The sequence below is a fragment of the Acanthamoeba castellanii genome, assembly GCF_000313135.1.
Source record: "Acanthamoeba castellanii str. Neff unplaced genomic scaffold scf7180000084639, whole genome shotgun sequence".
NCBI lineage: Eukaryota > Discosea > Longamoebia > Acanthamoebidae > Acanthamoeba > Acanthamoeba castellanii.
In genome coordinates this window covers 465660-480814 of record NW_004457431.1, presented here as the reverse complement: position 1 = coordinate 480814, position 15155 = coordinate 465660, and the positions used below count along the sequence as shown (strand labels likewise).

Sequence of the window (15155 nt, the reverse complement as noted above, 5' to 3'; positions counted from 1 at the left end):
ATCATCCACAGACGGGCAACAACAAGGTCTTGGCCCAGCTTTTCCCCCAATAAACACCCTACGGCCCCTCGTCGTATGTACGCCCACAGATCGCGGGGCGACAACGATGTCTGGACTCCTCGCAAGACTTTGCGACTTGCAGGCCGTGCAAAGCGTTCTCTACATGCTGAACGGTTTTTCGCCAACTGGAGGTGTCGTCCGCCTATCAATCTCGAAGGAGATCGCCAGGCCACCACACCGACGCACTGTCCTTCTCCGTGTACTCTAATGCTAGGCCAGCTCCCCTATCGCCGTATTGCCAGGGACACCATCCAAGCCCGCGAGCCTCACCTGCTGAGGACTGTGCTTGCTCTTTACAACCAGGCTCATAACTGGCGCCAGTCATGCCCGAGGGGTACACCCTTGGGTCGCCGGTGTTGACAAGTCATCCAGCCACCTAAAAGGGACTGCCACCAGAGGGGGGGGGTGAGAGAGGTCGAACAACTGCTTGGGCTGAAAGGAAAAGAGAGAAAAAGGAACACTGTTGGCAATACGGACGACAAGAAGTCCTGCGATATCTTGATCCCGTCCTGTTCAAGCTAATGCTGGGCAGCCGCTCGCCAGCGGGGTCCAATGCCCCACCTTTCCTTTGAGTACATGGGTGCACGTCACCACAGCCAATGTTGACTCTCTGCGGTGACCAGCGTCCAGGAGACACCACAGACGTGCCTCCGGGATGGACCTGCCGCCAGTTGGGTGCAGCTTGTGGTGGACTTGGCAGACTTTCTGCTGGCCACTGGGCTTGCAGCGAGAGAGAGAGAGAGAGAGAGAGAGATCGCGCGTGCGCTTCTGGGTAGCGGCGGTTCAACCCTGCACACTTTGCTGCACTTGCTATTGGATCTGGGCCGCTTCTCCTCCACAAGCAAACACTCCGAGCGCTCCCACCCATTGACATAGTGGTGTCTATGAACTGTGGGCCTGACCACCCACGATCACATGGCTGGTGTCTCTTTGAATGGCTCCACACCACCCATACCACTCCCAACTTGGGGGAGGCACTCAGGAGAGACACTTTCTGCTCAGCCAGCCCGCACTTCCGCCACGGCCCCAACCTTCAAGAGGGCATCAGGGGAAGAACATTGCACTCAAAGCTACAGTGCCTCTTGCGCCTGAACCAGGAAGGCACAAAACCAGGCTTTATATGGGACAAGGATTTGAGCTGGATTTGGACACTAAACTGTGCACAACCTGAATTCCATGGCCCTTTGGAGCGATCAAGCTTGTGCCATTTTCTTTCTCTTGGCTTGTTGTACAGGTGCTCAAATATGGGGGAAGAGCAAGGGGAAAGAACAACCTTGCCATTCCTGTCAAGTCACTGCCCACAATCCAGGACGTAGAGGCACTGGCACATGCGGAATCTGAGGAAGCAATGGCCATCGACTGTAACCACCAAACACTACATGCCTTAGTTGCAGTACAAGTCCACACCCAGAAATGTGGCAATGTGTGTGCCAGTGCATGTGCGTGAGCATGCGCAGTGATATGCGTGCAGTGGATGAGGTGAGTGTACCTGGTGTGCGGTGTGTGTGGTGGTGTGTGTGCATGTGGTCGTGTTGTAGGGATAATCCAACCCATTTATTTATGAACAGGTACTTGGTGCATGAAGGGCCAGGAGGGCCGGTCTGCTGGAAGTAATGCACGCGTCGTCAAGTGACATGTGATGTGGCACCATGTCAGCAGAATATAGTCTTCAAGTTTTTGTGTGCATGAATGACAGGACTGCATTCGTTGAGCGCCAATGGGGTGCCGCCGGTCCCCGGTCCTTGAAAAAAAGACCTCCTGGGGTATACTGCCCCAACGACAAGTGGAATAAGACGTTGCTGCTCCCAGGCGGCCAGACAATCCGCGTGTGTACGGCGCTTGACGAAGAGCCCCTGTGCGCGCCCATGTGGAGGGAGCAGAGGCAACCGCCATGTGGCAGCATTGCCCAGAACCGCAGAAAAGAGGATGTATGCAGATGCCATCATTGGAGGGGCCTGCAGAGGTGTGAGAGGCGACCACCACTACCAACGATATAGGCTGTTGGGCGTGGTGTGGGCCTTGCTACACCACTAAGGTGGTGGGTGAGTGGTCTGGCATATCAGGTGGTCTACCAGGCATAACAAGGCAGAAATGACATAAAGGACAAGTATGCATACTGGATTTGAGACAAATGGGCAATCTTGAGGTGTGACCTACTGAAGAGGGCGAAGACCTGAAAACTCAGCCAGTTCAATCCATATCCAGGACGGTCCCAGGTAGTAGTGTTGTTGGATCATGGCAGATGGATGGCACCTTCATTGCTGAAGGAATACCAACATAAGGAGGAGATAGCAATCAAGTAGATCTATGATGGGGACGAAAGTGTATGCGGCGTCGTACCCCAACAACTGATGGGTGGTGCCTCTACCCACACATCCATGCTGTGCAGGGATATTGCCTCACCACAACTGTGACACCAGTCCATGCGCACTTTATGGTGTCCTTGTATGTTATGCCATTACATGCATGGTGTCCTCTTCTCACCATGGGCTGGTTGATTGCTCTTTGCTGGCCCCATCTCCTGCAACCTGGCAGGTTGGATGGTTCAGATACCACCATTGCCCAATGGTGACCAGCACTAACCCTGGCGCATGTCAGACAGGCTGCCAGAGTGTGACAACAGTGGTTGAGCCACTGTGGATCTGGCAGCAGGTGTCTGCACTGGGTGTCAATGGCCGCCGCCAAGGGACGCCTGGCTTGCCTGGTGCAGTGTTGTTGGCTAGTGTCCTGAAGCCAGCAATGGCCCAAGCCACTGCTGAACTTAGGTCTTCAACTTTATGATAGCACCAACCAAAGGTGGTGGCCATTGCACCCCATATGTGTGCTCTGAAAGATGCTGTGTGCAAGTGGATACCAGCAGATACTGGTGTTACAGCCCTGACAATCTGTACATGCTGCCAGATAGTTAGTGAAAAAGAGTCACTGACCCTTTTTTGTGAACACTTGGTAGTAGACAACAGTGCAGGTTAGCATTCTTGTCTTGTGATATTCCTGTTCTTTCAGAGCTGTGACACCCTGTGGGTGCCTATTGTATACAACAGCATAGAAACAGTGTCACAAGCACTGCCACCAACTCCTCTTCTCTGCAAAGCACTGCTGCACTCCAGCTGACAAATGCACCTCCTTTGTCTAACTGGAAAGAACTGGAAAGATGTGAAGCAGAAGCAAGTATTGCAGCAAAAGAAGAGGTGAATGTAATGGGAGTGATGGTGAAGAGGAAGAGGAAGATTGAGATGTAATAAATTGTTTTATTGCAACCATCCACATGATTCATACCAACCAATCATCATGGGTAGGGTGATCTTTTCAAAAATGGTGATAATGGAAGAAGAATGGTGATGATGGAAGCTAATAAATCATCACATACATTGAAAGATGGGCAGAGATGTGATTTCAGAAAACTGAACACCTTCTCTGCAGGGCTCAATTCAGGGGAGTACTTGGGTAAAAGTTTGTACTGTGGAGCAGGCTTAGCTGTGATAAGCCATTGGGCCATCCCACTGCTTTCACCCTGCTGATGAAAGGAACAGTTGTCCCTGATCACCACATCTCCAGGATAAATAAATTCCAAACAATAACAAATAAATGTCTGAAATTTATCACTGTTGTCACAGAGTAAGCAGTTGGCCAGTCTCTGTTCCCTGGGGTCCTCAAACATTGCCTTCTGGCATGAATACTGTTGATTTAGATTTCAATTCAGGGTGCTACCACCCCATGTCTCACCCATTTCCTCTGCTAGCATCCTTTTTTCATCCTTGACAGCAGCTTGACCATCATTCTCCTATGCCTGTGTGGTTCATCCTTATTTTGTTGCCATTTCACCTCTCATACCAAGCTCTTCAAGCAGTTCAGGCTTTCTGCCACAGCCTGAGCTAACCAGTTTGGGTGGCTGGCAACCTTGCTCTGCACCACTCTCCACAGCAGAGAGTCCCCCACCCCTGGCCACCATCAGGTGCTGAGTTGACCTGATGGTGCGTTGACCTGACACAGCACACAGCTGACTTTTTCACCATGCACATAAATGCATTTTTCTGCCTTTGTGGCAACACTTTTTGCATCATTTTTTTCCCACCACTTTGAGCAAATTACAGGACCCTGTAACAGTTCAGAATAAGTCAGGCATCACTGACAGTAGAAAGTGTGTTGAATTGTGTATAACAACAGCATAGAGTGGTATCTCAACCACCACAAACATTTCTATGAGTCTGGAGATCATGGTGCTGCTGGTTGGGAACTCCAAGCCTGGCATGATGTGGTGTGAAGGGTGACTGTGTTGAGGCTTGTGTTACACTCCAGGTGGGCAGCCCCATGGTCCAGCAGCATGACCTTGGCTCCTGCCAAGCCAAACACCAGCCAGCGTCAAGAGTTGTGGACACACAAGTGCTTGTGGCCATGCTAAGGCGTAGGCATGTAGGTACTGGTGGCCAGCTGTCCACCAGGCAGGCCCCGCGCCATCTCAGTAAACAACTCGCTTGCCGGAAAAGAGCTGCTGTGGCGAGTGCAGAAAAAAAAATGAAATGAAAACGAAAAGAAATAACAACGAACTCCGTTAATGGTCGGAGTTGGTTCAAGATATGATCATGTTGTGATTGGTCGACCTTTGCTTCTTTTCCTCGATGTTGCTCCAGCCTCCGGCGTCCTCCTACCATAGCTTGCCTCAACACTCGTCCACAACTTTTTTCTCTTGCGACACCAAATCAACAACAACATGCTGGCGTCGGCCGGGCTCGTTCGCGGGCGAGTCGTGGTGTTCGGACTGGCGACCCTGGCCCTGGTCCTCTACCTCATGCTGGCCAGCTCCTTTTCTTCCTCCTCTTCAACAAACCCCTCATCTTCGCTCTCCCACGCCTTGGCCTCCGCCGCGCCGTGTGGACCTGCGACGGAGCATTTGCTACAGAAATTGGCCGACCTGGCTGATAGCGTGGCCGCCCTCGAGAAGGACATCCATGACAAGAGCAATGCCGACCAGCGTCTGCGCGAAGCCGTGGCCCAGCTGGTGCAGAAGGCCAACGATCAAGAAGAGAAGAAGGAAAAGGAAAAGAAACCTTTGCCCACGACGGTGGTAGCCTTCAAGGGCGAGAAGGTGGGCGGTAAAAACGCGGAGGGCGATGACGACGTGGCGATGCCGCCAGAATGCGAGGCCATGTGGCTGTCGGACGTCGACAAGAAGACGTTCGTGCGCGGCCTCACCAGCCGGAAGGTCCAGCAGTACATCGAGTGGGGCGGCGGTGGCTCCACCCTGTGCTCCTCCCGCCTTGTGCCCAATGGTACGCGTACACGCACCACCGCGCTCACCGCACACGCCACACCGCACACAACCGCATGGCCAACCGCTTGCACGTGCGTTACAAGGCTTCTTCTTGATTCTCTCCGGTTATAGTAACTACGATCGAGCACAACGAGGCGTGGTGCAAGAGCCTGCGCGAGCAGCTCCAAGCCAAGAATGTCACCAACGTCAACCTCATTTGCTCTCCTGTTGCCTGGCAAAGCTTTGGTACGCCGTGTGTGCACCCCCCCCCGAATTCCAAGGCCTAAACCTGACGTGTGACGTCTGTGTCACTTCAGGCAGCACGCCCGAGGGTGATGGCACCTACGAGCAGTTCAGAGACTATGTGGACACAATCGACACACTCGGCATTTCTCACTTCGACGCGGTGTTCATCGACGGCAGGTTCGCGCTCAACTCCTTTTCCTCGTTGAACCATGTTTTTTTAACTCCGACACTGCGGCACGCAACCTGCCAGGGCGCGTGTTGCGTGTGCAAGGAAGGCCCTTGGCTACATCTCCAGCGACTCTCTGGTGATGGTCCATGACTGGCAGCGGTGTGTATCCACCCCTTCCCCCCTGCCTCCTGGGCTGCTCTGAGGTCACCCTGCTCACGCTGTCTTGCGTACCAAACGCAGGGCTCACTACTCGGCGATTACAGAGTGGTATGACGTCGTCAACAAGCCCTACTATGAGCAGCGAGATGTACTCGCGCTGCTGAGGAAGAAGCTCTGACCCTAAAGAACAGAAGAGCGGGTAGAGGTCGGTAGAGCATGCCTCCAATAGGTGTCGGAATAGTGCAGTCTGCGCCACTGGTGGTGGGTGGAGAGGAGAGGAGAGGTGCGTCGCTCTCCTGGGCTTTGGCGGTACCCAGCATCCAGCCGAGGTTTGCTGAGGTTGTGCTGTGAGTAAAGAAAAAATGAGGAGTCTCAGCGAAGTCTGCCACAGAACTAGTTCTTCTTTATTTAAGGCTTGCCGCGTTACGCTGATCCTGTTACGCTGATCTGGATGCAGGGCAACCAGCGACCAATGGTGGCACTGCGCCATTTGTGAGAGCCAATGGGCGTTTCGGTTGCCTCTGGATCTTATTGGTTGGGGATGTCCCACCAATGCCAATCCTCACCCTGTATCCTCATGCCACACGCCAACAAGAGGAACTCACCTATTAAAAAGGCGGTCCTCTCGTTGATCGCCTTAACTTTTTGTACACCAAGCCCGGCATGAACAGCGCACGAGCCCTTCTCTTTGTTCTCCTTTCTGTCTTCTTCTTTGCTTGCGTGAGCGGAGTGGATTATGGAGCTGAGGACACCACCATCAACCTTCAGGAACTGGTCAAGATTCGATGCTCCCTCCACCAATGTAAGTACTCTGCGTTTACTTCCATAACTCTTACTTGCCCTCAGCGTGGTTCATGATTAATTAAAGTAAATAATTATTCCGTTCGTTTATTTGAAACGTTCACTGACTTTACTGAAAATTAACCCTCAGCTGATGAGACCGTGTTCTTCTTCAATGGTACCGTGACCGCCTTCCCGACCCAACAGCCGAACGTACGTCAGTTAGTCATGTTAACTTATTTGATTTTCATTGGCATCTGACTTCTTTTCCTTTTCCATCACTTCAGGTCGTACTCTTCAAGACGATCGGACTCAACATCGCCCGATGCTTCAAGCGCTCCGATGGCTCCTACACCCTCGCCGGCCGAGAGCTTCTCTACTATGTCGACCCTGTTACTGATCAGATCGTCAACAGGTACCGTGGCCAAATTTCCTCCGCCTTTCCTCTTTCCCCTGCCGTTCTCCGCTTCCGTCCATCTTCCTCCGTTGGCGCCTGCCTCCTTTCGCTTCTCCTTTAGAATGCAACTTCCGCAGCTTTGCCCTCTTTGGTCGCTGATTTTATCATTCACGCATCGCACAGGTGGACCAACCCGTGGACCAACGAGACTGTGCCCGTCGTTCACGTCGCCAACGACCCTGTCATCCAGAATTTTGCTCTCGGATCAACCTATCCCGCTTTGGTACGTCTTTCTCCTGTTTGCGCCTCTCCTTCTTCCCTCAGTTCCCTCATTGGTGTCCCTTCTTTCTCATCTCCATCTGTGCGTTTATGTTTCTGTTTTGCTTTGTGCGATCGCTGCTTTCATTTCATCGACGCTCATCACGCTGATTATCCATCCATCGTGCAGAAACTCGACACCAACACGTTGTTGCCTCTTGACGTCCCTCTCTACTACCCGAACGCGCTCTCTTTCGACCCCAGAATGGCTCCCTACTCTCCTCAGCCCTTCTATCAGGCCGGCGAGTGGTTCAAGTTCATCTCCCGCACTGGCGAGGTCCGTTTCCCGCTCACCAAGACTGTCACCTCCACCCTCGTCTCCTGGACTCGTAACGGCCCTTGGTTGCCTTGGATGAAGCAGGTACGCCTTACCTCCCTCCTCCTTTCGCTTCCTCATCTCGTCGCTCGTCTTCCTTTCCAATACTCCATTCCTGTCGTCCGCTCTTCCTCTGGTTGCTTTCCTCCGCTCCTCGCTGTTTATTTCGTTCCTTCCTTTCGATCGATCGTCCTCCCATCCTATGGGAGGATGTCCTATGTTCCTTCCTTTCGGTCGATCGTCTCCCACCCTGTGGGACATTCACGCCATAAATTCCGATTCTCACCTTCCTTATATCTAAATAGGGAAATGCTCCTGGATACCTCATCTACTCATCCCACGGAAACAAGGTCGACAGCTGGAGGGACTTCCCCGCGTCCGTTCGTGCTGGTCAGTAACTCCCGCCTCTTTCGTTTTCTTGCTTACCTCCTACGTCGGATCTCTTCCTGACTTGCCTTGTCGTAAATCATGAGCCATTACTGATACGGCCCTGTCTTCGTTCATCCACGCAGATCTCGCTCGCATTCCTCACTACAAGTCAGCCCCCGATTGCGTTCCCGCCGTTCGTCAAGTCACCAGCTGGTCGTATTTCCAGGCCAACTTCGCCGCCTACCTTAGTGGAGACCTTTTCCCCCTCGCTGCTCCGGCCGTCTACAACTGCACAGCCCTGTAATTCAACAACACACACAACGTTGCTAGCGTTACTGCGTGAAGATGCACACCTGGGCATTCTTTTTGTCCTCAGAGAGTTTGTGACACATGTTCCAACAAAAATGGCTACTCTGTATGATGCAAAATGATATTGTTTGTTCTATATGCAGCACTTGAGTTACATAAGACAACGTCAGCAGGGTGCGTCACTCCTCCCGGTGATCACCTTGGCACAGTTCTGTGCCCTCTAGCCTGGGCCTCTTCGCCTTGGGTTGCTTCTTCCTGGTGGCAGTGGAGGCTGCGGAGGCCTCGTGTGCATAACGCTTCTGACCTCGCTCTCTTCGAATCAGAGCTGGCGGAGCTGAGGTTGCCAGACGGTGCGGCTGGTCCACCAGCGACGTCAACGTAGTTGTTGTCAGCACCGGCGCCACCGTGGCCGACGAAGAGATGGATGAAGCGAGAGATGGCGCCGGGGATGCTGGGTGTGCGCTGACGAAGGGCACGGGCACCGCCTTGCGCTGCGCCAGCAGCTCGCTGCGCATCTTTTCCATGCGCACCTCGATCTTCGATTTCCGCCTCGGCGATAGGTAGACGCTCATCTTCATCGGGGTGGAGGCCACGCTGCTGCTCCGAAGATCTCCTTCGTCCAGCGAAGGAGCTGACTGGTCGTTGGCTGCGCCGCGGATGGAATCGAGAATGGCGTCGATCTGCGCGAGCTGCTTGTCCAGGGCCAGGCTCTCCTCCAGCATGGCTTGCTGTCGCTCCGTTGCTCTCTCCGCCTCTTCTTCCTTTCGCCATAGCTCGCTCTCTCTCGCTTGCTCCTTCCTCTGTTCCTTCCTCAACTTCTTCAGTCCCTTGCTCCTCGCTGTAGTCGCCGCCGACTTCGTCTTTTTCGTCTTCTTTTGCTTCTTGGTGGGCGCTTCCGAGATGGCGTCCTGTGTCTCGACATCGAACGCGTCGACGAAGGAGTGTCGGAGGAGGTCGCCGTCCGAGGAGATCGGCTTCTCCCATTCTTCTTCCTCGGCGTCGGCTTCCAGCGCCTCGTGCACGGCTGCTGCCTGCTCTCTGCGTGGCAGACCGTCCTCCTCCACGCTCTTGCGCTTCTTGCTCGCGGCGGTGTCGTTCGCGCGCTTCTTTCTCTTTTCCTTCTTCTTATTGGCCTTCCTCTCCGCCTTCTGGACGTCCTCTTTCTCCCTCTTCTCCGCAGCCGCAGTCGCCGCCTCGGCAGCCTCCTTCTGAGGCGCAAACATCCTCCTGAATTGGCCGTCGGCCTCTTCCTCGGCATTGACCACCATCGTGCCCCACGCCCTGTCCTCCTCTCCCTCCTCGTCTTCTCCCTCGTCGCCGTCCCGTCGTACGATGATCGTGTCACTCGAGGCAAGGTCGACAAACTCGCCAGCGGTCAGCATTGCTGCGGCTGCTGCTGCGGAAGCCTTCCGGCCGGAAGAAGTGGAAGAGGCTGACGACGAAGATAGCGACGCCGAAGAACTATCGCCGCGAACTTGGCTGGCCGATACTAGTAGTTCTGCCTGCTCCTGGCTCGCCTGTGCTTCCTTGGCTTCCTTGAACTCCTCGATCAGCGACTTGAGGACCACCTCCGAATTGGCCGAGTAGACTTGCTCGATGAATGGGTGCATGAAGAGGTCGACAGCCCGTGGACGTTCGTTAGGATCTGCAGTGTGTGTGGAAGGGAGCGATGATTACGCGCAGCCCTAACGTCAGTGTTGGGTCCGGGGAGGAGGGGTGAGGACGTGAGACGCGGAGGAGGCTCGCAAATATACCCTTGATGAGACACTGGCCAATGAAGTCGTTTAGTTCCGGAGACCACTGTTCCGGCTCGGCGAGTGTTGGCGGAGGACGGATGGGAACCATCCTAGAGGCAAACAGAAGGGTGGCCATCTCTCTTTAGCGCTGCGGTTCCACGTGGAAGGGCACAAATCGAAAGGCTACGCGTAGAGGGATCTTAAAATTGAAGTACCTCATTGCGCGCATGGGATTCATGTCCGCGAACGGAGGAGCTCCCTGCACCATCTCGATAACAGTAATGCCGAGCGACCACACATCCTGATTTGTTTCAGAAGGGCGCTCCACTTGTCAGAGAGCCCGCGCTTAGGTCCGGTGGGGCCAGAATATATCAAAGGGGGAGGGGGGACTGATGGCTCGGGTACCGCTTTGAAGTCATACTTGCCTGCCGACGACGATAAGGCGCAAGCCGTGGCTACTTCTACGTATTTAAATGCGTCAGTTTTTTCCTTTGAGTTATGATCTTACACTGGGGCGTCGCGAGACGCATCGTACCTGGAGCCATCCACAGCGGTGTGCCCAACACCTTATCTGACGTTCGAGATTCAGCACCGTGGCCCGAGAACTGCTCGCTCACGCCGAAATCGGCTGCAGAGATCACCGTCACACCAAAGGAAGGGTTAGCGCGGTGCACACTATAGTGTATGTTGCCACGACCGGCAGCAGAGAGACCACAATGAGCCGTACCGATCTTGACCTGAGCTTGGTCATTCAACAAAATGTTGGCTGCCTTGACATCCCTGTGGATAATGTTTCTCGAGTGCAGATAGATGAGTGCCTTCAGAGTATGGAAGCACACCACCGCCACCTCGGATTCTGCAAGAGAGTCATGACACATGAGCACGAGAGGTAAGGATCCGCTCTGGGGGTGGGGGGCTTCAGGGAGTGTTAGGTATGTGGTGCACCAGTGAGCGGACGAGAGATGTCGATCAGGTCCCGCAGAGAGCCCAACGCACAGTATTCCATCAGTATCTAATAACGAGGAAGAATAGCAAGAACTTGCAAGTGAGGCTCGACAACATCACCGCGCCAGCAAAAACGCACTGAACATGTAGAAGAGCGATAAGATGGTGAGAGCGGGGTAGCTAACGAAACGTACCCAGACCGAATCTTGTTCGTAGATGCTGCCGTAGTACGGCACAATGTTGGTGTGGCTGCATTCACGCAAGATGTCTATTTCCTTGCGGAATGATTCCTCGTTGTCGAGCTTTATATTGATGACCTACACGCGTAAGAAATGATTAGAAAATGGGAGAGATCATAGAGCTTTACCTCCGGGTGCTGCTGCTGCTGCTCGAGCAGTGGTACCTTGACCACAAGAATTGCTCCGGTCACCGCACGCGCTTTGTATACCTCTCCGTAAGACCTGGAGCGCGAAGACGTTTGAAAGAAAAAGTTTGAGTTCTCTCTGGAAGGAACCGGTTGAGCTCGCGTAACTGGAAAGCTGTGGATTTGGTCAGCGCACCCTTCCCCCAACTTCTCGACCAGTTGCAGATTGGAAAGAGCCTCCTTGCCCGAAAGATCCTTCCACGTCAGATCCTCTTCGACATGCAACCGGTGTACGAAGTTGTACGGCTGCGATATAGTGCTCCTAATTCCGTGCTCCAATTCTGGTGGTGTCGTGATGTATAAGAAGATAGGGATTCGGTAAGAAGTAGGAGAGGAGAAGCTTCAGCAGCAGCAGCAGAAAATGCGCTCGGCCACGCGTCTTGGGGGGGGGGGAATGTTCAAAACACGCGAGTGGTGTGGTGACGGTCACGCGTACCCTTCTTCATTACTTTGAGGCTCTTTCTGTGCTGGCGTTGCTCCTTCTTGGTGAGCTTGATCTGCGGCGTAGTCGGGCCTTGGATGCGCGAGCCGGCAGCAAAAGACAAAGGCGATGGTTGCGTGGAGTCCTCCGACGACGACGACGACAATGTGGAAGCCCTTTCCCGGTGGTTCACACTCTCGAGAAGGTGCGGCAGGGGGTTGGTGGTGATGATCTTCGAGCCTCGTCTGCGCGGCGTGAGCGTGGCTCGACCACCGACGGTTCGGTAGATGACGCTGCCACGGGTCGCTGGCGAGCTCGTTCGCAACGTGCTTAACGATGGTGTTGCAGTGAAAGTGAAAGGCTGACGGTCGGCGGCGGCGGCGGGAGTGAGGGGAGGAATAATCGGCCTGCTTGCCACCAGCGGCGAAAAGGGGCTGCTTGCTATGCCACGCTGTTGGTGGTGGTGGTGGTGGGTTACACGTGGCACGCAGCGGGTGATCGCGTGTGAGTGGGGACCACCTCAACTCGAGTTGAACCAGGAGGAACGGTAGACTCTAGTACCTTTTGGTGTGCGATGAGTTCAACTGCATCATCTAGCGAAGGAGAACGAAAGGAGTTTGATGGTGGGGGGGGACAGTAAGTGAGAAAGATGTCTGTGGAGAGGCTCTAGAGCACAGCGTGGTACCGGAGGGACTCTTGAGAGGGGTCAGATGGTCGCGAATGATGGTATCGCCGGCGGAGGATGAGCCGTTCGTGATGTTCTCCTTATCCACGTTGTACACTCGCCCAGCCGACTGCTTGGCGAGGGTTCCGCGCCCAAAGAGTGGGTTCATGGTGAGATTGACCCTTGCTTTGTCGTCGAGGATTTCGCCAACGTTGCTGGTGCCCCTGAGCGGCTCTTTCATGAGAGCCCTTGGTAGCTTGCGCAAGGAGGGCGAGAATAGAGGCGTGCGGCTCTTCCTCTCCATTATCTGAGATATGATAAGTCAAATTAAATTCGAATTCCAATCCCTACAGCCAAACAGGTAGGTGCACCGCACACTTAAGAGAGAGAAACTCGTAACCGTACCTCTGTCGTTATATGATAGCCACACAGGACACAAATAACCTTGGCTCACTCAACACACTTACTCCAGCCTCAACACCTCTTGGCCCCCTTTCCTCTTCTTGCGCTCCCCAACGGAACACAACGCCATTTTGGCGGGAACAACCGGCAGGGACAAAAGGAAAAGAAAAATGAATATTAATGCCAGCCTTTTCCTGAAGCACGAGCTTCCAGAACATTCGTGAAAGATTGGATTGCGCGCGAGTAGCGGCAGATCTTCCCTTGGCCCTGCCAACACAACAATTATCGTATTGCTACGCCGTGTCAAGAGTCGTCCCCGACTTCGAATAACCAGAATGATGAGTGGAGGTGAAAACCCAAACAATGATAGCGTCGTTGGGACTGTCCCCGATGGGATTTCCAGCATCAGCTGGAGCCCCAAGTCCAACATCTTTGTTGCCACCTCGTGGGACAATCAGGTATCCATTTATCTCTCTCATTCGCTTTCTAATGTGTGGAGGGAGGGCAGTAAATGATTGAATTTGTATTGACATGCGATTTTCTTGCAGGTGCGCTGCTGGGAGGTTACTGGCCAGGGTGCCGTGCCCAAGTTGTCCATGTCGCATCAGCAGCCAGTTCTGTGCTCTACGTGGAGCAAGGACGGCATGCGAGTGTTCACAGGAGGCTGCGACGGAGTGGCCAAGTGCTGGACCCTCCAGACTGGCCAGGCAGTGGATATCGGCAAGGTACGCACGCGCACGCACACACTGCGCACACCACGTGCGCGTTAACGGTTTCTTCTTCTTCTTCTTCTTTACCCTTCAGCACGGCGCACCGATCAAGACCGCGCACTACATAGACGAGCTCCAAATGCTCTGTACCGGTAGCTGGGACAAGACCTTGCGCTACTGGGACGGAAGGTCACCCACGCCCGCGGCCACTGTGAACCTGCCCGAGCGTGCCTATTGCATGGACGTGGCCTATCCTCTTGCCGTTGTTGCCACTGCCGAGCGTCATGTGCTCATCTACAATCTCAGCAACCCTGCCGTCGAGTACAAGGTACGTGCTTGCGCTACTTGATTCTCTTTGCGCGATCCTTCTTTTAAAAAACCAAGCCGCTGCTGCTGCTGCTACTACTCGAAGACCCACTTGGAGAGTGCTAACAGCTTTTTCGGGCTCCTCTTCTTCCATATGCTGCAGCGAATCCAATCACCTCTCCGCTACCAAAGCCGAAGCTTGGCCTGCTTCCCCGACAAAAAGGGCTTCGCTCTCGGTTCGATCGAAGGTCGTGTGGCCATCCACCACGTCGAGGATGCTGACAGCAGGTACGTAGCTTCCGCAGTGGTTCTCTTATGAGCCCGTCGACGAGACGTGTGCGTGTGTGTGCGTGTGCGTGGTGTGTGACGACACACCGCGTTTCTCTTGCTTCTAAGCTAAGGCCCACCCCCAATATGTCTCTTAACAGCAAGAACTTTGCTTTCAAGTGCCACCGCGACACCGCACGTGACAGCAATGCTATCTACGCGGTGAATGCCATTTCCTTCCACCCTGGCTACGGCACTTTCTCCACGGCCGGCTCTGTGCGTACTCCCGTGTCGCTCAAGCGAACTGAGAGCGCTTACGGGCATCTACAACTGACACACTTCTTTTATGTTTCTCCTCCAGGACGGTACGTTCCACTTCTGGGACAAGGATTCGAAGCAGCGCCTCCACAGGTTCCAGAAGATGCCACAGCCCATCTCCTGCACGGGCTTCAACTTTGATGGCTCCATCTTCGCCTACGCGTGCTCCTACGACTGGAGCAGGGTACGTCGTCGTCTTCTTCTTAAAGGAGTGAAGTAACGACTACTGATGGCCTGTTCTTCTCTTTCTCTTCGGTCCTCTCTCTCTCCCCCCCTCTCTTTTATCTCGTGGTCGTCCAGGGAACGGACAACTACAACCCGGCCACGTCCAAGAACTACATCCTTTTGCACGCCACCAAGCCTGCCGAAGTTCAGGGCCGTGCGAGGTCGTAAGAAGGCCGCGGCACCACGCCCATGTGGTGCGCGCGAAGAAGAACCAAAACAAAAGAAGAGATCACGTGTAAATCTTTCAGAGCCGTTGCTGTCGTGAGCATGTGCTGCCTCCAAGAACACCATTCGCAAGAGAAGATTAATTTATTTGTTTTAAATATTTTAAAATCTGATAAAGAAATATGATATATCTACACACCT

The 15155-nt window shown here is 53.9% G+C and overlaps 5 protein-coding genes across 5 annotated transcripts; 3 read left to right on the top strand and 2 right to left on the bottom strand.

Annotated features, from left to right (window-relative positions):
• Positions 1–4768: 4768 nt before the first annotated feature.
• ACA1_090290 (uncharacterized protein) lies at positions 4769–6060 on the top strand (the record flags this gene model as incomplete). Its single annotated transcript, XM_004338696.1, has 5 exons — positions 4769–5327; positions 5441–5554; positions 5626–5731; positions 5826–5882; positions 5964–6060. The coding sequence occupies 5 exons, from the start codon at positions 4769–4771 to the stop codon at positions 6058–6060; spliced, it is 933 nt and encodes a 310-aa protein (XP_004338744.1).
• Positions 6061–6545: 485 nt separating this feature from the next.
• Positions 6546–8366, top strand: ACA1_090280 (uncharacterized protein; the record flags this gene model as incomplete). Its single annotated transcript, XM_004338695.1, has 7 exons — positions 6546–6684; positions 6814–6875; positions 6950–7077; positions 7243–7342; positions 7508–7738; positions 7999–8077; positions 8206–8366. 7 exons carry the CDS (start codon positions 6546–6548, stop codon positions 8364–8366), a joined length of 900 nt encoding a protein of 299 aa, XP_004338743.1.
• A 184-nt stretch (positions 8367–8550) lies between these two features.
• ACA1_090270 (uncharacterized protein) lies at positions 8551–9753 on the bottom strand (the record flags this gene model as incomplete). The annotated part of the gene is made up of 1 exon (XM_004338694.1): positions 8551–9753. The coding sequence occupies one exon, from the start codon at positions 9751–9753 to the stop codon at positions 8551–8553; it is 1203 nt and encodes a 400-aa protein (XP_004338742.1).
• A 496-nt stretch (positions 9754–10249) lies between these two features.
• On the bottom strand, positions 10250–12730 carry ACA1_090260 (serine/threonine kinase; the record flags this gene model as incomplete). Its single annotated transcript, XM_004338693.1, has 10 exons — positions 10250–10366; positions 10513–10532; positions 10643–10735; positions 10835–10963; positions 11053–11119; positions 11247–11369; positions 11456–11513; positions 11613–11757; positions 11913–12203; positions 12583–12730. The coding sequence occupies 10 exons, from the start codon at positions 12728–12730 to the stop codon at positions 10250–10252; spliced, it is 1191 nt and encodes a 396-aa protein (XP_004338741.1).
• Positions 12731–13298: 568 nt separating this feature from the next.
• On the top strand, positions 13299–14957 carry ACA1_090250 (RNA export 1, putative; the record flags this gene model as incomplete). Its single annotated transcript, XM_004338692.1, has 7 exons — positions 13299–13421; positions 13512–13688; positions 13768–14001; positions 14143–14267; positions 14408–14522; positions 14608–14748; positions 14865–14957. 7 exons carry the CDS (start codon positions 13299–13301, stop codon positions 14955–14957), a joined length of 1008 nt encoding a protein of 335 aa, XP_004338740.1.
• Between the last annotated feature and the right edge of the window lie 198 nt (positions 14958–15155).